This window comes from Plectropomus leopardus, chromosome 15 (genome assembly GCF_008729295.1).
Source record: "Plectropomus leopardus isolate mb chromosome 15, YSFRI_Pleo_2.0, whole genome shotgun sequence".
NCBI lineage: Eukaryota > Metazoa > Chordata > Actinopteri > Perciformes > Serranidae > Plectropomus > Plectropomus leopardus.
In genome coordinates this window covers 12,611,366-12,633,574 of record NC_056477.1, presented here as the reverse complement: position 1 = coordinate 12,633,574, position 22,209 = coordinate 12,611,366, and the positions used below count along the sequence as shown (strand labels likewise).

At 38.9% G+C, this 22,209-nt stretch overlaps 1 protein-coding gene across 1 annotated transcript in view; it reads left to right on the top strand.

Moving 5' to 3' along the window:
- Positions 1-22,209, top strand: part of LOC121954395 (protocadherin-15-like) — a 254,356-nt gene that overhangs the window by 164,562 nt on the left and 67,585 nt on the right. The window contains exons 20-24 of the mRNA XM_042501870.1: positions 1,270-1,398; positions 9,572-9,877; positions 11,015-11,245; positions 13,846-13,962; positions 20,328-20,468. Coding sequence (XP_042357804.1) covers positions 1,270-1,398; positions 9,572-9,877; positions 11,015-11,245; positions 13,846-13,962; positions 20,328-20,468 — 924 coding nt within the window. The remainder of the gene's footprint in view (positions 1-1,269; positions 1,399-9,571; positions 9,878-11,014; positions 11,246-13,845; positions 13,963-20,327; positions 20,469-22,209) is intronic.

The following is a 22,209-nucleotide window of genomic DNA, read 5'->3' as shown; positions in this document are numbered from 1 at the left end:
CTGGGCCACTGAATCTCACAACCGTTTACAGTTTGCTATTAATAACTATCAAAATATCTCCTGCACTAGAAGAGAAGGTCAATACGCCCTGAATTAGCCCACTATGTTTTCTGCAAACAAAGCATTAATGTTGGTGTTTAAATACCACTTGAAATCGCTGATAGTACGTAAGTGCTTGTGGGAGTATTTCTCAACACATTTAATGGCTTGGTTATTCACTTTTACAGGGGTTGTGACACCGTCTATGTTGATGTCAGTAATTTGCCATTAATTTGTATTCTCTGTGTTAACAAGGCCAAGAGCCCTTTAGCAGCTCTGTGAGGTTGTACTGGGTTGGATAAATAGTGGACAAATTAAAATTTTGAGAAGATGTGAGATGAAAAGTCAAAAGTTGAAACAATTCATCCCCATAGTACTATGAATACCTATACAAAATGTCAGGGCAACTAAAAAGCCTTACAGTAGTTTGACTTGCACAACAGTTTAACAACCAACATTTGAAAACACTTTTTTTGCCATTTGAGGTTGAGCTTTTATTCCAAGTGATTCTGCTTTTTATGTAATAGGATGACTTTTTTGTATATTTTTCCCCTAAACAAAGAATTATGAGTGCAGTAGTGCACTTTGCAGAGTTTGCTGCAGCGTGTTATAGCAGAAGAGGGCCTCAAGTGGAATGAACTAAAGCTTACCACCTCTGCTCACCATTGTCCTGGAAAAACTGCTTTGCACAGTTGGCAATACCTCCTGAATTCCTAATAAAATGTTTTTGTGTTTAATCTGCTTTTCAGTGTCATTTTCACTGCATAACAACAATAGAATCTCAATAATCTTCTCTTAAATGATGCTTCTGACAACAGTAACAGTTCTAAATTGGGACCTTGTAAAATAAAAGAAGAGCTGGGTTTTGCATTAAGAAGATTTTTGTCCCCACTCATAAAAACAAGGCTGCTAATCTTTACTGTTTCTCTACAGCACCCTAGTTATCCTTTTCTGTCTTAAAAAACCACAGGGTCAAAAGTACTTCACAAAATCATTATTTGTTATCAGTAAGCTTTCAGCAGTCGACCTTGTTCAATTCTAATGCTTCTGGAATTATTACTTGAGCATGAGATAAGTTTCCAAAGTTATCACATAAATTATTAATTCAAAAGTTGGCTTCACATTTTAGCCAATATTATCCATATTTATTACCATATTTCTGTGGTTTATGCTGTGTTTATGGACTAAAAAACTGAATAGCATTGCTCTTTCTTATTTCTCTTTCTTTAGACATCCACTACTACTGTGAACATAGTCGTCACTGACGTCAACGATAATGACCCCGAGTTTGACCTCACAATACCCACTAATTTTACTGCCCAAGAAGAAGAGGCCAATCTGTTTGTTGGACAAGTCAGGGTAAGTTTGACGTCTTGTTCTTGAGAAATCAATAACCTGCTGTTTCATCAACATCCAGATATCCCTCTCTGATACCCATACAGTTGATCACATTTTTTTCCGCTGTTTTATATCCACATGCCGTTCCTCATAAATTTCACTGACCACTGAGTCACAGCTGTGCCTCAGTTCTTTTTGTTGTCCGTTAAAAATTACCTGGCATTTTCCAAACATGGTCAATGTAGTTTGACAGATTTGTCACCCAGCGCTGAGTCCCTGTTGACTGGCTTGGTTCAGCACCACTGAGCAGTCACACTATTCCAATTACTGCTGTAGATTAATTGGCCTGATGTGTTTCAGTGAATTAATAATGGAATGATGACAGGAGACATCCTTTGCACATACCATGCATGCTTACAGAGTGGCAGATGAGGCAATAAAATCTAAGGTTCTTGGTTTTTATTGCTTCTTTTTCTCTTCCATTTAAAATATGATAGTGCCTCAAGTCACTGATTTGAAGCATACTTTTGAAAAGCAGTACAGTTCAGTAAGAGTGGTGGAGGACAGTTTCAAAACTGTGAACCAGGAGACATTTGGGGGTATACATCATTCTGTATCTGTGTATTTTAAAGAGCTTGGTCTGAGTTTGGAAGTGTTGTTTATGAAGGTTCACAATATCAGAAAAATAAAATGGAAAAAATGGTGGTCCACAGCGAGATAATTAGAGAAATACGTTAATAAATGAATGTAATTAGTCCGATAATGAGTTACCCAATCTAATGAATTTGTGCGGGCTAATTCTTGAGTTAGTGAGTTGTGCCGTTTTACATAACAGTGTATTTTGGACAAGATAATAACTTTGATAATTTAATTTCACAACCTTAAATGTCTCACTATGAAAGTGATGATTTTTCCAAAATATCTAAATCTTCATTTTAGGTTGATACCAAAGTGTTTGTGGATTTCAACTTTTAACCTTAGAAAACTTAAAATATTTTTGTGATCACTTTAGAAAGTAACATTGTACCAGAGTGATTGCTTCTGTGCTTTTTCAGTTCCTTGTCATGTCCTTGTAATTGCAACAAATATGCAAAAGGTAAACAGGGGCTCTCATATTCTGTTTCAATTGTTGCCTTTCAGAAGATATACTTTTAACGTTAGGCATCCCATTACATTTTCAGGAGGTAATAAAATGTACCAACAGAAAATGTTGCGAGTTTATGAACTGTGAAATAAGACAAAGGGACATGTGAGGGAAGCTCGGTGTATGAATGAGGTAAAGCTAACTTCAGATCCACCCCCAAGTCTGTCCTCACAAATGTAGCCAGCAGCTAGATTAGAGCTTAAACCACCCCACCATCTCCCTCTTTCTCTCTGCCCTGCCTCGAAAGGTTTTCAGCTGGCACCTTGCCAACACGAGCTGAGGCTGTGCCTTTCTGACTGAAAGAAAAGTACATTAAAGTACTTAGCTCAACACAATCCTGCTCTCCATGCACATGCACATAGAGAGGCAACAGCTTAGCCTGTTGTAGCTAATCGAGTAGGGATTGTGGCATATTTCTATTTTGATGCAGCACTTTTTCGTAAAATCTCATGAAGTAAGCACAGCCTGCCCAACATATATTTGTTATATGTTGTAGTCACGAATATAAAGATGCTATAACAGAATTTCATTTTCAATCTTATTTATACAGCCCATTATCAAAAATCACAATTTTCCTCAAAGGGCTTTATAGCATACAGCATCCCCTTGTCCTTGGACCCTCACAGCGACTAAGGAAAAACTCCCTCAAAAAAACCCTTTAACAAAGTAAAAAATGAAAGAGCGACTGAGGAAGGATCCCTCCTCCAGTTGTGCAATAGATGTCGTAACAGTAGCATAAAAAATGCTACATAGAAGAGAGAGAGAGAAAGAGAGGGGTAGAGATGCACAGCAACAATAATTGTAACAATAACATTACATATAATACATACAATAGTAACAGATATAATATAATACATACAATAGTAACAGACATAAAGATTCATAAAGGTAAGTTCTGATAACATGTAATATTATATGCAAATATTGTAGTATATGCATGTGGCAATAATAATCATATGTGTATAATAATAGTGGAGGTATGTCTAATAATGATGGCAGTAGCTGGCGTTGAGTAGGACCGCTGCATCAGTGCAGCCACGACCCACAATCTAGGCAGGACCACAGCATCAGAATAAAATAGATTACATAACAATTTCATGAACCTGACCTGTCATTTTCACTTTTTTTCACAAAAATCCTGTAAAACTTCTTACCATGGCTACGCAGATGATACCAAGATTTATTTTGTTCCTATAAAGACTCACTATGTCAGTGCTTAAAACATGTAAATAAGTGAATGTGATTTCAGTTACATAAGGAAAAAAGTATAGAATTTCTATCTAAGAAACATTCATAATTCAATATATCAACAAGAAGGAAAAGTTCTTGGTCACATATTGCAATAAAGACCAAACAAACATTTTAGCTGCAAATTGATGCAATAACCCAAAATTCCTTTTGGCAATGTAAACAAATTGAAACAATTAGGTGTGCCAAATTCTCACCCATGCATTCCCCTCATGCTAGACAGATTGTCGCTGTAGCCTGATGTCTGGTCTTTTAACCATTCAGCTGCTGCTAGACTAGTAACATGACTAAGGAGAACTGAGCACAATATGCCTGCTCTCAAATTATTATACTAAATTCCAAGTAGTCATTTAGATTTTAGAGCTGCTTTAATTTTATAAGTACTGCATGGCCTGGGTCCAAAATAAAAATGGTGAAAACTTGACTTGACCTTGGTGAACTTTGGCCAGTTTCAAATCTAAATTCAAACTTTGCTTCCCTCAGCCTTCATAAGATGAATTCATGATTACATTGAAACTTTTCTGCAACTGCACAATCCATTCATTTAGAATTGATTTTACGTTTAATTATTTCATTCAGTGTTAATTTATTTTCATTTTTGTTGTCCATTTTCATTGACATTATTGTTCTAAAGGATGTTTATGCCTTTTGTAAAGCATACTGTGTTGCCTCAGTGTAATATGCAGTGCAGAATGTCTTTTTGTTTAATCAAAAATACTTTGGCCAAAACAAGAAAATACAGCTAAAGGCAAGTGTATATGCACACACACCAAACAAGCCACAATGCCATTAAATTACAACCTCCTAGTTCTGCAACCACCTCAAGCCTGTTTGTTGCGTCTGTTCCACAGTTTCTATCTGGTTTGTCTCCTTTGCTTAATCCTTTCATAGTGGGGAGACATTTTTATGCATGGTGCACATACTTAAATTTTAAGACATAAAACATGCTCACTTTACAGTATTTGAGAAGATTGTACCCTAAGGGTGAGGCTTCACTGGGCTGCAATATAGATGACACAATTGTTGAGTGATTTTGTAATGGCTGCAAAGTGTCTTTCTCTGAGGTCTTATGTGTAGTTGCAGGCAAAGGTGACAGAGAGAGACTACTCATGCTCTATAATAGCTCTGGGCTATTGGTTTAATAAAGTGCCCAATTTCATCCATAAAGACATATAGCATTTAGATTAAAGTGCCAATAATTGTGTATAATGTGTCTGAATTTGTCACATTTTCACATTTTCTTAACTCTCACTTAAATCATGAAGTCATCTTGAAGTCATACTGAAAGGTAAAGGAAGGTCTTTTTTTCATGTTTATAACAGACTCTTATCTAAGGTTGCGACAAAGAAGGAAAACTGAATGATTAATTAACATATAATAGAGTTAATCTTAGACAATAACAAAAGGATGATGTGCAAAGAAAAATTATGCTGCTTTTCAGATTTGTGGAGTTCATACACTCAGGGACATACACCTGCACATGCCAGTGGTTACAGAGAAAAAAAATAGCAAAAAGTTGCAGAGCCAAAGCTCTTAGAGAGCATCTTCTCTTAACATACACCACTTCAGTACTGTTCTATGTGTCATTGAGGCCTGATAGGCTGACAGATGTTCTGTAACTGCAAGCTCTCTTTCCTCGGGTCTGAGTAACATCTTGTGATGCAGAGATTTGTTTAGAAGCTTTGTGTGCAAGTGCACATCTGTTACAAGTTAGTCTACTAGAGAAAAGTGTGTCCCTATCAGAACAGTAGCCTACAGCTTACTGTCACATGATTTGACAAGTAAAAGTCAAGTGACAGATGAAGGCATGGATGAGAAACAGACAGCATGAATTAAGCTGCTATTTGCATCTATTCAATTATTTCACATTTAAATGTGATGTGCTACTATAAAACCAGTTCTTTTTCTTTATTTTTTTCCTGTAGTGACTTAAATTTCCCTGCAGAGAGGGGGTAATAGAGCAGTCAACCACAAGGCTTCAGGCAATTGCCAACGGTGAAGATGACTGCAGTGGAAATGCATAATGCTATTAAGTAGCTTAATGCTAGCCCTAAAGCGTTTTGAATTATCCTTACAGTAATTGGAACTGGTTCCCACCTGTTCTTATTTTACACACACTTACATCGACTGGAGATGATTTATTGGTTATCACAATTGACAGCATTGCTGGTTGTGCTAATAGAGTCATTTGTTCTGTGACTGACAAATCCTACACCATATATGCTCATTCTGTTTGCTCACAGCAGGAAGCTGTAATCTGAGCATGCAGATGACCGGAGGACAAATTGATTAGCATTCATGTCAGACACATCACGGAAGCATCTTGTGCAATTGTTGCTAATTGGAGAGGCTGTCAAACAAAATGCAATTTAATATCTGCCAAGCAGATTCCTCGATAAAATGAGTTTGATGTTTTTATCTTGCTTGTAACTGTAGACATTTGCAAGCATGTTGCATTTCGCTCGGTTAAAACACGGCAGTTGTCACCCTTTGTGTTTGGTTTTGAAAGGAGTGCAACAGTGTTTAATGTTATGTTTGCAAATACTATGCCCAGGGTCTAACGAGACATCATTCTACCACTAGCATAAGTGGCCAATTCATACTAAATTTTAGGTCTCATCATTAATCATCCAAAGAGAGATGAATGTGCTTGTTTTGTATGCAACAAGAAAAAAAGAAACACTGGACCCAAGCCGACTGCACACAAAGAGGACACATTTCTCAGGTACTATATATTAGAGGTCTGCGTGGGCTTGTTGTTTTTTTTAACACCGCAGCCACCTGCTCAAGCTGCTTTGTGTGCCTCAACCACCTGCAGGATATTCCTTCGCTCGCACAATCGATTTACCAAGCCTGCCCACCAGCTATCCAAAGTGTATGCCTCTTACCCTCACTGAATGAGTCTTGATTGGAAAAAACTACGTGGAAGCTTGCCACACCCGCTGTTACAGTGTGAGGAAATAGATGATTCAGAAAATAGCCAAATAATTCAGTGCTGATATATGGGCGAACAAACCAAAGATTTTACAGACAGACCTGTGGACTGCCCTGAACAGACCTCTATGATGCATATAGTACTTTGTGCATTGAGGGCTATAGAAATATGCAGATTTGTTATTAGATTTTATTGCCTGTGAGTAGGTTGGATTACACCCCTTTAAAGGAGCAGTGAGAATGTTTGTTATGTAATCACTACAGAGAAGTTGTGATCCGTATGCACATATTGACATTATGAGCCATAGTCTGTTTTGCAAAGGCTTAATGCTGAGGTTCAATTTTTACCCTTGGCTTTGAGTATTTGTCAGGCACTTTGTGTAAAACATATCAGGGTTAGCTTTTAGCAATCGTATGTGTGTCCTCCTCTTACGCTGTTCCTCTTTTTTTCCTGTTTGTGTTGCCTTGTCCTTACTTGCACTGAGGTTGAGAAAGTATTGCCAAAGAGACAGATGAAATGTGGCTTTATCTCCCTCTGTCTTTTTTTCACCATCCCTTCCTCTCTCAATCTCGTCTCTCTCTCAATTACAACAAAGAATTACCACCACACAGGAGACCGTTGAATGTAAACAAACACACACACACACACACACACATACACATATAAACAGGCATAATAATGACCTGTCATATCCACACGGGAATAAAAATTTGTAAAGCAGATAACTCATTTTAACCCTGCAGGATCATCACAGAGTAGAATCGCGTGCCTCTCTTGAGATCATCTCTCTGACCACTTCTTTTTTATCAGTTTTTAATATTGTGCTCTTTTTATTGAAAGAATGACATATAAGCTATTAGAGGGAGATTGGGCATTCAAGGATTTCCTTTTGATACAATGCAGAGTTCACATAAAAAAGGGTTCTGGTCCTTTGAACTCACAAATGATTACTAATGAGTCTTTGACAAAGACTCTGATCTCAATATGAAGAGCAGGAAATGAGACTAAAACATATGACAGTTGTTTCTGCTCGGTTGCAGCTCACATGGTTTTGTGTTTGAAGCCTCTGTAAATATGTAAGGCGTTAGGATAAAGCCAGGCTCTAATGGATCATGTAACGGATCACATCAAACTCACAACAGCTGTTTGCTTCAAGGGAAATAGCTCTGCATTTCAGTTTTAAAACATCTTATTCATACGCTGTGTATTGGTGAGTACTTCTCTCTCTCTCTGCTATTATTGATGTATGTTGATGGATTTTCAGTGTTTCCCACAGGTTGTCAGTTTTCTTCAGCAGCATCAGGGGGCAAAGGTGGTTTATTGATGACTTTTTATTGACATTTCATTTAGCCAGCCCACTAACTCACATTTTTTCCAGCACACACAGTCCACTGTAAGATAACGGCAAAATTAGATGACTTTTATGCTTCATCTGATTATCCAGGGTATATTTCACACAGTGTCTCTCTTTGCTTTGTGTTGGCACAGATCACAACTCAAACAAGAGCAGATAGGCCAGTACAAGGAATTACAGTTATTGTAGTTCACTTATTGTTTGGGGAGCTTGGCAGTATTAAATGGTGATTGGTTGATATCATCAAAAATGTGAGGCATCAGATTAGCTGAAATTAAGTCAAACAAAACACTTATTAACATGGGCAAGCTACCCATTAAAGGGATAGTTTGGATGTTTTTGAAGGGGTGTTGTATGTGGGAGTTACCCATACACACTGTCTTACATGGAAATAGTGGATTGCAGTTGGCATGAAAAAACAGCAGGATATAACTATAAACCCTTGTCCTGGAGGGACATCCCTTTTCTTGTGCTGCTGTCAGATGCCTTTAACCAGTATTTGAAAACTTGGACCCTGAGCAAATTTTTGTGATTTCTTTCAAACATATGGGGAAAAAAGCCAATGAGCAACTTGGTAAGAAATGTTTCACAAATTGCAAGAAATTATTAGTTAAAGCTTATTTTTAGAAAAGGCAGAGAAAAATGTCTCTGGAAAAATGAAAAAATAGGAAAAAAATATATTTATAATAATCATATTTGCTTTTTTAAATATTATTTAGCAGAATTATATCTTTCTTTCACCATGTCTTGTTTGCATTGTTTTTGCATTCTTTCTTTTTCTTTCCTTTTAAAAGTATTTTCAGGTAGTTTTCATGTACGTTTTACTGATTTCTTGATAATATTGGAGTGCTTTTTTCTTTCATTGCTCATTGCCGTCTTCCCATGTTTTTGACAGAAATCATGCCTATTGCTCAGGCTTCAAAGGCTTAAATGTACACCATGAGAGTGAGAGTACCTGCTCCACCTTTCGGTCAGACAGCTTATTCTGATGGTAAAGCTAAAAACAGCTCTAGTTCCCCATCCATGCTCTTGTCAAAGCCACCAGATTCCATTGACAAAAACATTCATTTAGGAACTATGAACACAGGAGCTGCTGGTCTTCAGCTGCCTCAGTCAGTCACTTAGTTAGTGCTATTTTGGGACTCTGATGAATCTGAACTAACCAATTTTAATGCTTAAGTCGCACTACAACACAAAGAAAATATAGTAGTATATAAATAGTACATAGTCTACACATAAACTGATAATGACTTTTTTAGGTGGCTAAAATATGATTTGCTACTGCCCCTGTTAAGAGTTTAGCATTGCTTAGCTTCCATGTTGGGACAAACTGGGAGCATGGCTACCACCATCTACACTGACTATGGATTAATACCACATACTTAAAAAAATCCGAACTATCTCTTAAACATTACATGGGTGAGATTTCTTCTATTTCAACACTACGTAGACAGAGACAACTATATTTATACACCCAAAATAAAGCCCTGTGGTAATTTTTCTTTCTCCCCAGGCGACAGATCCAGACGCAGGGGTCAATGGTCAAGTACGCTACCGGATCGTGAATCATCCAGACTTGTTTACAATCAGTGCTAATGGCAGCATCTTTACAAGAGTGCCACTTGACCGCGAGCTTAGAAGCCAATATGACCTGGTGGTAGAGGCCTCAGATGGAGCAGTGGATCCACGGCGAACAACCTTGACCCTTTCCATCCAGGTTACGGATATAGATGACAACAGCCCAGTCTTCTCCCAGCAAACATATGTGGTGAATGTACCTGAGAACAGCCCTGTGGGAACTTTGGTCCTGAAGCTAAGTGTAAGTACTTCTATGTGTGTGTTTATTGCCAAAGTTGTTTTCTCCCTGTCTTCATCAGGAAATGTCTCCTGTCTCCCCTCATATAAAGTAGCAGGGGTGCTTGATACAACGGTTGTAGTAACAGGCTTTTAGCATCTTTTAACTTCAAGTGCGGGCAATTTAGTGTTTAAATGTCAAATGCTTCCAGACGGAAACATTTATACAGACAGAAACATACACAGCCTTATATACCCAGCAGAGAGACACGTGTTTTTTTTCTCCTGTCATGACAGCTCTTTCTGCATTTTTAGACTCAAACAGAGTAAGACTTAAAGCTGGATTTTTCAAGTCATCAGCAGCCTTTAGTGGAGGATCATTTTTCCATCTGTCCTGGCAAACATGAATGTGATGCTCCACAAATTTTGAAGAACTTTTCAAGTTGGCGGAGTCGGTCTTCGGGTAGATTCAATACTGCCATACGTTTGCACTGACAAGATGTATAAGGGGACCATGTGCATGCAGAGCAAACAGAGTGGAGGGTTGATTAATTGTTCGCATATTGTGAGTGGCATTTCACAGAGAGTAATAAAGCAACAGGGGAGGATGAGCAGCAAGGGGGTTAGGGTTGAGGGTGAGGGGTGGGAGTGACGGTGACACTGTTACTCTCAACAACTTCGCCTCAACTCTAAACGAATGGGGGCTGGAAGGACACCTAAACAGCAAAAGCCGATCGGGACAGTCTCAATGAGGTGGTCACATGGGGCAAATTTATTCTGATTGGACAATTAATTGGTGGAATATTAGAGGGTAGAAGTCCAATTATCTCCTATTGCAGCAACCTTTGAAAATGACATATATCTGCTTTGAGAGTTGTGATTTTATGCAATGAGGACCAACTTAAACTCCCTATAGTGGTTTAATTTAATCCTATTAATGATTGATGTAAGTAACCCCCGCAGCATAAAAACGTAGAATTAAAATAGAAACATTAATATTCATTATCCACAGCCACAGCGCTTATTATATGTATATGTAAGGTCCAGACTTTAAGACTCTTCCTCTTCCCTAATTCTATCACCCCAGTTTTTCTCCTAACCTGTTCTTTGTTTTTTCTATCCTTGTTTCTCCTGCTCATTGCTCTCCTCTTCCTTCTCATAGGCGGTGGACGCAGACCTCTTCTCCAATGTCACATATCGGATCAAGACTGAATCGGCCAGGCAGCTGTTTTCTTTGAACCCTGTCACGGGGGAGTTAGGTGTGCTGCAGACCCTGGACTTTGAGGACCTGGCAGCTATGGGCATGGGGGCCTCTTACACTTTCCAGGTTGAAGCTGTCGACCAAGGAGGAGTCATGCCCCCAGGGCAGGCTACCGTCACGGTCCGCATAACGGTAAGATCCCCCCTAGGTAGTGAGTCCACACAACCCCTCAGTGATCTCTTCTCCAGCCATCTTCCCTCAGGAGCAGCTGCAATGTCAGTGAATATGTGTTACTCATTAGCAGAGTTTTACAGTAGTAATAGCTCATCTGAGCCACAGTCCAAAAGGGGATTGGAGACAAATTGTACAGTATTGCACCTGTGCTGCTTTTGTGATATGACATTCATTGTTATTCAGTGTTGAAGCTGAATGCATTTCCCTTATAAAACAGGTTTTGGCCTCCCGACCTGCTTGTCCTCGTAGCATCACCATGACAATGACAGTGTGATGGATAGGTGTTTCTGTCTCACACACAGTGCTATTTCAGATCTGAATGACTCATTAGCTTTGTGACAGCAATTATGTCAGGTTTTTCAGGAGCTTGTATTCCCTTTACAACCTTTCAAGAGATTAACAGCTGAATCCCAACCAAAGGATTAGACGCCTTATGTTGTGGCACTATTCATGTGTGTGTGTTTTTGCTCCGCGAGTAATTCAGCGCTTTTAAAATGTGTGCACTCACATTTATCACTGTGTATGAATTCAGTCCAGCCCTAGTGACTGACTCAAAGTCTACAGAATTAAGCTCTCTGTATTACGCTGAATGGGAGGAAGCGTCTAAGCTTATTCAAGCAGGCTCGCCGCATGGCCTGCAAACCTGTAGAGTGAGTTTGTCCTCTGATAAGGACGCGCTTTGTTGCCGCATTCGTGCTGTCACCCAGGAACTGCGTTTGATAGGATAAGGCATTGCACAGCCACTGATATCAAACCAATGGCTGCTATTTGAAATGGCAGACATGAATTAGAATGAGCCTAATGGATTCACGCAGGCTTCTCGGGGACTAGAGTTGGAGCTGATTCCACTGATTCCATTTCCTTCCTAGTATAACACCTCCAAAGGGTTATTTGAAGTTGTTTGCATTTGATTTCTCCTTGTATTGTTTTGTTGTTGTCTCTTGTTGGATGCCTTGCAGTGATGGATTGAGTGTCCTGTGTGTCTTTTTTTTTTGTTTTGTTTTTTGTTCCTCATGACTCTCCAAAACTACTTCTTTTATGCTTGTACTTCGGGAATGTAATACACCTTGTGTTTTTAGGTGTGTGTGGAGATACTGTATGTAGCACATGCATGTTTTAAGCAAGCACACGCACGTGTGCCTACAGTTGCAGCACAAGAATCAGGCTTTGTTGTTCAAAGTAAGATGTGGATCATAGATTTTCTGCTACGAAATACTAAACCTGTGTATAGATCAAACTCGGGCTGCCCTCTAACGCTGAGTTTATAGAACACATACTGTTGCCCATGGCTGAGTCACAACAGTGGAGAGTACAGAGAAAGGTCAAAAGAATAGAAGATCAGGCTCCAGCTGTTACTACAGAGAATACTACAGAGCAAATGTATTCCTGAGAGACATGTGAATGGCTTACTGAGTTTTCATTCTCACAAAGCAAAGCAAGGGCTGCACAGTTAACAGGATTGCATTTCTTTGCAGGTCCATAAAAATGGTAGGGCTCTGATGTGCATTATTTACAGGGAACAGGTGATTAAAAGCAATGGTGATGTTAAGTTCCCACTTACGTTCAAGGGAGCATTATATCACCGAAACAAAACAGTTTCACCGCTTAAAGGGCTAGAAAAGACTGTATGAATGATCACTTTCCATTAAATGTCAGACTGTATGTTCAAGTAGGTCAGCAAACCTTGCTCGTGGTTGTCATCTTAACAAGACATAAGTGCACTGTAAGGGTCCTTTAGGCTCTGTTATCTTGAGAGAATAAAACTGTTATTAAATGTGTGTTGTCTTTACCCAGTGAACAATGAACAGCTTTTAATTCTGTCATCTTAATTGGCAGTCATCTGGTACTGTGCAGTGTATATCAGTAAAGATAAATCAACACAAAGCAAAATGCATTAATTATGAAAGATTAAATTTCACAGCAGTAGCAGTTTTTGTTCAATTTAATAAGATGCTGTGATTAATTACCTATACAATAACACAAGCCTTCTATTGGTTCAATTAACACAGTGTATTTTTTAGTTTTAATCAGTTGGCTACAATATTTTGTATGTTCACATTATTAGGGACTAATTTTATGGATTTGGATTCTTTTCATCTGCAATGGTTTGATAACAGGAAAAAGTGTATGTTTATATGTGATCACATCCAGTTCAGTTGCACAGTTCTTAAATTACATTGACAAACCCTCGGGCATGGTGGATAACTGCAGAGGAAAATTTTGCTTGAATCCACAATAACTTGCTTGAAGTGTTAGCTGAAATCAAACAAAGCAGCAGCTGCAAAATCTGCACTGCAACAATATTACTGTTTCAGCATGCAGACGGCATCAGCAAAAGTGGTGGCAGAATACATTGATACATTTATTTGACCCTTTTAATGCCAAATCTGAAGGGATATCTGTCTTGCCTGTTCTCTGAGACCTTCTACTCTGCAGGAGTGCAGCTGAACATTTTGTTCTGTTCTTACCCAACAATGTTTTACACTGGCATGTCATTGCAATGTGGGTACTTATTTCACCAATACATAATTGATACACCTATTTCTTTTTGTTTATAGGACATGAATGACTTCTCCCCCATCTTTACCCAAGACCTGTATAAGGGCATGGTGGCACCCAATGCAGAGAAAGGAACGGTCATCACAACTGTTTTTGCTGAGGACCAAGACCCACCAGTGAGTATGAAAAATGCTTATAATTTACCTTAAAACATGCACAAAGTGTACACAACATTGATCGTTAAAATTAAAAGCACAATCATCATCTTCAATTCATCTGTGTCTTTAATAAAGATAGCAGAGATAAAAGCCTTCCTTGGTTACTTTTAACTTCTCGCTACATCATGTAGCATTATCGCATTAGCACTGAAGAAGTATTTCACTGAAAGGTGGTCTTCTCATAAAACTGGGCTGCCAGTACAGTAGAAAGAAATACTTTACATAGATATTAATGCCACATGACCACAAAAAAAAACAGAGAAAAATGGCTGTGTCAATTGCTTTTGCTCAAGAGATAGAAAACCTACAACTACCAGAATGCACTGCATTTAACCACATAAATGCTCCAACTGGTCAGCACTGTAACAGAATACTGGTCCATATTTTATCAGAACTGCTGTTACTGTTTGATCTCAGTCTTTTCAGCCCCTGTTTTTACAATACAGGAAACAGTATAGCCCCCACTTTCTGATCACATATGATCATATTATAGTCATACAGTGTACTAAACACACCCCCAGGATAGCCTCTGAGCCTTGCAACATTTTTTTCCCAATGGGCACTTGCAGTATTGCAGCAAAAAAATTGCCTGAGGCCAAGAAAGCATTTTCCCAATAGGCCACCAGGTAAAAGAGACATCTGTAAAACTGTTGGCAGGACACCTCCAACTGCAAACAAGACCAATTATGGCTCTTTCTGTTTTCAATTTTTGAGCCGTGGTGGTTTTATATTTGTCAAACTTTCATGGAGCTGAGAAAAGCAATTAAAAAATCTGGGACGTCATCACAATGTAAAGTCTGAGCCACATGGGAACTTGCAGGAGGGGCCAGTGTGAGAAACACCACTGCACATGTTCAGTGGGAAACTGGAACCTGGAAGCTTGAAAAAAATTGCACCAGGTGAGCAACTCCATCGGAGTGATTAGGGGCCATCTTTAGTCCTATTTCTGTGTATTATTAAAGTCTGTGGTGCTAAAGTATGTTTCAGAAGAGATTCTAGACAATAAATGGGCAATGCAGTAACATTATCTTGATATTTTATCAGTAGCGTCTAGTTTTACTGTTTGATCTCTCGATCTGCTTTTACACTTTTTGCGCCAGCGTGATAGGCATTCAAAGTGAGGACATACAATCGGTTGTTGGAGCAACAGCCCTAGAACCAGTGAAAATCCACTGGATGATTCGAAACACATCAACCGGTGGATGTGACCTGTGAGATGAGCAGAGAGAGCTGGGTGCTGATAAGATGAAGGGAAGTTTACCACAGTTGGTTTACACATACATGGTCTGTTAAGTATTCCTTAAAAAATGTTTTTTTTTTAGGACTTCGATGCTCTCATTAGAGCTACACTACAGTGCTGTGTGTGTTTATTGTAAGAGGGTCTTGTTCAGCTCCTTCCCTTGTATGACTCATCTGTCAGTTGCCTCAGACAGCGTCATGTTTCCTCAGACTCCTTCAACTCACTATATCTGAGCAGGGTCTCCTGGGACTGAAGGTTTTTTTTATTTATTTTTTTATGGAGTCTGCAAACCAAGGAACAAAATTACACAATGCGGAAGAGAGATTGTGACACCCTGTTGAGACTAGCAATGGTGTGATTAAGAGGAGAACATTTTTGGAAGTTGAGGGGAGGGGTGCATCACATGACCTTTTTCATCAGGGTGATGCATAAGGTGTATATTTTGGATCGCACATGTTCAGAGAATGTTTTGTTCCACGTCATTCACCTCAGCTGAACCTCTTTTATTGGCAGCGCCACCCACCTTAATATTTTATTGCACTTGGTGAGTCAGCAGTCTTCTTGCTCACATCTTCTCTTTCCTTTTGGTTGTGCTGAGTTTTTTTTTTTTTTTACAGAGACTTCACCAAACCAGCTTCTTCTCTCAAAACATATTTTCATTTATTTCAAAATTTATTTTCAAATTTTCTCTATGAAGAAAGGTAACAGGAATCCCCCAGTGACCCCCTGCCTTGCCCTAATAGCTCCCAGCTCTGTGTGTTTTTCAGTGAAGTCCTGTATGGCCGAACTTGATGCTTGTTATTAGTGGCCCTCCTGCTGATGGGATCTCACCAGGCCTGGGTGAGCTTTGTGTACTCTCGGCAGCACGTAAACACTGAGGGATATGAATGCCTGTCAGTCCCTGCTGTGGGTGGTGAAACATCTCCAGAGCACCACAATGACTGCTGTACATCTCACTTCTCCTCTCAGAGGGAGACTCTCCCTCCTCCCGCTTTCCCAGCCTACACCCTCTCCACCTCGCTGTCTGTGCAGCTATGAAATCATTCTTTTTTAATGCGAACTTTCCTCCTTATACAGGTTTATTTTTTCTCATAGAGAAATATTGTACAGTACAAAAAACATCCAGCAGTGCTGAGGTACAAACAATAGGAAATCATTGTAATGTTTTGGTGAGCACAGTGGCAGCGAGTGAGACATGGGAGTGACTTGGGAAAGTGGTTTGACAGACAGAGGGATTAGATTTTCTAACAGGAGCTGACTAACCCAGTCTCTTTATTGACCTGGATTTGGGAGCTCAAAGCATTTTATTGACAGGATGCCTGTCATAGACACCTCTGCTGGAACAGGGCTTAGTCTAGCACTCGCTAAATACACACACAAATGTGCGCTCACACACATTCTCTCTATTACACAGGCTCAGAAAACCTGCACACAAAGAAAGAGAGGCTCTGGCTTTTAGTCATAATGTGACAAACATGAGCCATGCATAGCTTGTCCAAAGGTGATAATGGTGTAGACCATTCCTTCTCCTGCTTTTTATTTGTTTCTACAGAAGGCATGCTATCTATCCCCCTGCACGTTGGGAGAAGTGATACTAATGGGTTTTGACAGGTGACTGTATTTTTGGCAGTGCCACTTGACTCCATACTGTGAATGTTATTATCACCCTAAATGAGAGAGGAGCCATCATAGAGACAAACATTTCAGGGAGAAACTTTATTTTTCTGCATACGAATTGCAGATTCTGTTTTTTGACTTATTATTTGAACATTTATTTTTCTTCTGTGGCATTGTTCATCACAGCAGAGAATAAAGTGCCCCAGGGATGATATTTTTCTGTAGGCTGATGCGAACATTAGCTCCACCCTGGTTCCCTCTTCAAAAGGTCTATGGGATTATTCCATTGTATTTTAGAAAATAAGCTGTGTGGCAAACAAATGTTTATATTACTTGCATGTTTTGTTCAGCAAAATAATCTTCACAAATGAACACCACTTTTGGATTTTTCAAGTGTAAATGTCGTCACCAGAAGTAAAAAAAAAAATATTGCTAGGCTATCAACAAAATACACCATGGTCGCATGATTTGACGTCCCCAACAAACTTGTCAAACCCGTGTGATGCTTACAGTTAGTCCTGTTACCATGTGTGTGCAGCAGGGCGTACTCTTACCAGCTGCACTCCCCTAACACAGAGCTCACTCTTCTGTAGCCGTAGTCTTGTCTCATGGTAAACACAAAGGGGCAAGGAGGGACTTTAAAAAACGCTGTGTGCAGCAACACATTTGGTCTTTACGAACAAAAATGATTCAAGTTTGTTTGCATAAAGTGTGGGGAAGTGAGTTCCAATCACAAGTGGTCACTCAAGTAGCATGTACAGATGTATTTTCGTGCCAGGTGTGAACACACAGACATGGAGCTGTCAACTTGTGATCGGATCACCCAAGACACATGATGATACCAGGTGTAAACAGGCTCACCCACACTTTGTCTGACTCTTGTCTGTGGAGGTGATGATTGCAAGAATCTGACTGACGTGGGTCAAACACAGTATGAAACAGTACTTCTGTTGTGTAAGTTTTTGTTATGTCTCCATCCATGCACATGTGCCTTGCCAAAGGCTTCTTTGATACCAAATTTGTGGTGTAATTACATTTATATCTCCAAGTTAGAACAAATGAGGCTCATGGAATTTGTTGCATTATTCATCAAAATGAAGAATTGACGAGTACACGTTTTTGCACAGCATTTATGTGTTGGCTTTGCTGTTTTACACCGTAAGCCCAAGTCTTTTTTTCTGTGTTGTGTGTCTCTAAAGCATCATTCAGTGCTTCCCATTGCTTCTGAGCTTGTTCTTTAATTCATGAACTGGCTATTCTATGGTAAAAAGAATTAGATTCTTAAAAAATAAATACAACCGAAACAATAACAAAAAAACAAAGATATGCTTTATGTTGCAATATGGAAGCATTATTTTGATGCTGAAGTACATTTTTTGTAGCTCATCTGCAATGTTAATGGCACAGTGAGTTCACTTCAGCTGTGGACATGAAACATTTATAATCTGTTAGTCGAATGCCAGACAAGAAATTGTGTTGTACAGCTGAAAATGTCTGTAGAAAGACACAGACTGAGATGTAACTGCAGCAATAGTGAATGCAGTGCATTTTCAAGCATCAATCCTGAGCTGCTGTGAGTTGTGGCACGAAAATGTTCAAATCTGGAAATATGAATCACTTCAAAATTGTGCAGTCTGCTAAATAAATACAAGGGAAATTGTCTTATTATTGATTTGCATCCCATAGTCCTGATAGTCCATGGTTAAGTCAGACATGTAGGTTTTAAAAGGCAAACTATCGATACAAATGGAGAGAACAAGAACGAGAGCAATGGTTCCAAACTGGTCCAGCCTCTCGGTCCAGATTTCTCCTTAGTTTTTAGTCAAAGGTTGGCACATAAGTGAAATTGCCCTATATTCAGTTTAATTTGACAAAATGTGAATAACATGTGGGCTTAATACACAATGAAATATAACATATTGCAAGAATATGGTGCAGTTAGTTAAAACCAGGGGCATTTCTAGGATTTAAGGACACTGGAGTTTAGCTCGGACCTTTGGAGGAAAAGAAAAACCAACATCTTTTAAAGAAAACATGTTGCTTTTGAAGATTTTCTTTTTTTAAAAAAGTGATTTTTGTTTGTCTTTTAAACATTGAGCTATTTTTTAATTGTTTTTCTTTTTCTTTTGTCTTTTTTCAAAAAGTTATTTTGGTGATTTTAAAAATTGGCAATTTTGGGTTGTTTATTTTTCTCTAAAAATTTTTAATGATTTTTAAAGAGAACATGCCCTCCAAACCACAGGCCCACCAAAATGGAAAATCACCAAATGACACCATTTATCTCAGCCAGAAACTTTCAAAACATAATTTTTCATTGGATTATCGGATTTCCAACAGTCCTAGAATGCATCATGTGGTATTAACACTTTGTATTTTCCTTAGTCACTCAGGGAGGCTCAAAGAAAAATATTCGTAGCTTTTAGGAGGGTTAAAAACAAAAAAAAAAACACACAGCAAGCCAGTTTTTCATAAACTTGACATGATCTCAAGTCACTAGCGGTCCATTCAGAGTGGACCTGTGACCTACCAGTTGGGAACCACTGAACTAAAGGTTGGCTTCTGCTACTCAGTTGACAACATTGTTTGTTTATCTTTGAGCAAAGTACTTTTAACTTTCTTTGCCGAAGTCACTGCAGAGCTCTTGCTCCTGAAGCCACTGTATTAGAGTCTTCTGTAAGAGGTGTTTTTTTTTATTAATGGCCCTGTCCAGACATCTTTTCCATTTCATGTTGGAAAACAAGTTGAAGAGCTTTTAGAGATGAGGCCTTTTTTTCTGAGAAACCCCTTAGTGAATTCACTCAGATAGTTTTGTAACCTCTTAGAGACACATTTGTGTGAGTAAGCCTCCCGAGGGATCCACAGCTACTACAGGATTTACCTCTCTCTCTCTAGCCCCGGGTTTTTACCCCCGTCCCTGGGGAGCAAGATCTGCTCAGGCGAGGGAGCACAGCTTCAAAAAAGCTTATTAAAAATCAGACTGAATTGGAGGTCCGAAGGGATGAAACTGCAATAAGATAAGCTATAGAGATGATTAGTAATCAGGAACTGTGATTAATCTTAATCAAAGGGTCACATTTAAGTCCAGGCTCTGGCTAATGAATGTAAGTGTGTTACTCTAGAGACTAGAGGGATGGGTTTGATGTTATTTTATTCCAAATGAAAGGGAAAAGGTCTGAATCAATGAATAGCAGTGCGTTTACATTAGGCAGTGTGATGAGAAAAGGGAAGAGTGAGACATTAGGGTAATTTCTTAGGTTACACAGAGAGGAGAGCAACTTTTCTCACTTAAACCACTTCAACTCTGAGAAAATGAAATGTAAAAATAGTAGTTTTAGTATTTCTAAGCAAACCACACTGCTACACCCTTATGGTGTGAATACATTTTGCAAACCTTGGAAAATTGAAATATGGTGTGTCCAGATAATTGGATTTATGAGGTTTATGTTCTTCTTTGTCCTTCCTCCAGGGCACTCCGGCCAGTTTTGTCCGCTACAGAGTGGACCAGGACAGGTCACCGTACAGTGGGAGCATCTTTGATGTGGAAGAGGTGTCTGGAAGAGTCATCACCAAGGTCAACCTCAATGAGGAGCCCAGTGTCACCTTTAAAGTGAGTGGCGGTGATTACTATGACAATGGCGTTGATTAGCTGCTGCTGCTTGTAATGTCAGTGTGTCGCTTTAAAGATGTTAATGTTATTCAGAGGAACATAAGAGTGTGTCAAGGAACTGTCTATTTATAATGAATGGCTATACAGTTAAGCACCTTTCCCAGTGCACAAAAAACCCTCCCCTAACTTGTTAACATCTGGCTTTTTTATTTGATGGGAAATAATAAAATTAAGCAATATTACTTGAGAGGGTGTGCTTTATCATTACTTGTGGCCCAACAGAGATGCGGTCAGGACCGAGGCACTTGGGCCGAGATCCATAAACATCACTGAAGTGCCACAAATGACGTGAAAGCACACCATTGAGTGTAATATTGTGATGATACAACTATTACCAACAAAATAAAAAATGTTATCAAAATATATTAATGCTGTAGGGTAATTAGCTCTCAAAATAAAAAGTGTTTTTGACTGGCCAAACCCTAACCACTTTAATTTGGGGGAAGCGTTATTCAACTGTGGAACACATTTTGATACAACACCGGCCCATTTGTAGCATTAAAAAAGACACATCAGACCCCCCCTCCAAAAAAAAACCACACATGCAGCATGTACATCTCTCTGGTCTACTGGCAATGGAAAATGAGTCTTATTTCACACTTTTAGTGGGTTTTCCAGTGTTTAAAAAACCTGTATACACACACTAATTTTGGCAGAAAGGAATTAATAGATTTAAAAAGGAACTGCTTTTGGGCTTCTAAATTAATGGATTCTGATCTGGTTTGTGCATTTAATTTTGAGTTTTCACCTAATCACACCAACAATATCACTGCAATATTGAAATCTAGGTAATAGATATTAGGTATCAACAATATTGTAATATTTGATTTTCTCCATATTGCTCAGCTCTTGCCATAATGCTATTATAACTCTTGTAATCATGAAGATCTCAGTCTATATCATAAATCTAAGAATCACAGGAGTTTTTTTTTTTACACTGCATGGACACAATTCCTATAGCTTATTTTAATGCTCTGTCTTGCATGTTTTAGTGCGCTACAAGTTGCAGGGAAGATAAGCCGGTCCGAAATGTGCATATAGACTTGTTAAAATCGAAGAACATTTTTTTGGGCATTATTACTAAATTACCTAAGGGATCATGTCATTGCTTCACTTGTGTCTATGACCAGTGATGTTGAGTTTTCTTATTGATTCAGCAAATTTCCTCCCAAGTGCTCACAAAGGTTGTTTTTATTTATTTATTTTTAACCAACTTAAGGTGACCTTACATAGGCATCTCCCTAGTTGTGAAAAGTGGACAAGGTGTTTTAGATATAAGCTCCTAATGCAGATGTGCTGCTCACACTCCCATGTTGTCTTGCTACCTCTATCTGCTGTGTCTTTTTTTCTCTCCACTGTTTTTCTTTCTCAGTTTCTTTAAACATTTGTCTGTGTTTATTCTCCTTCTGCCTATCTCTCCCTCTCTGCCGCCTCACTCCCCTTTGCTTCCCCCAGGCTCCATTCTCCACAGTCTATGAAAGTAGATCAATACATTCATACTTGCTCTCTGGGAGCTTTGCAAGATGCTCGCCAGATCCTATTTTGCCAGTCTGTCTTTATTAGGATGCCGAACATGTCTGCAAAAAAAATGCCTGGCAACCTTAGAAAGGGAATTATTTGTGTAGTGAGTAGTAGTGTGGTTAAAAAAAATAATACTAAAGATCTTGTGCTTGTATTTACA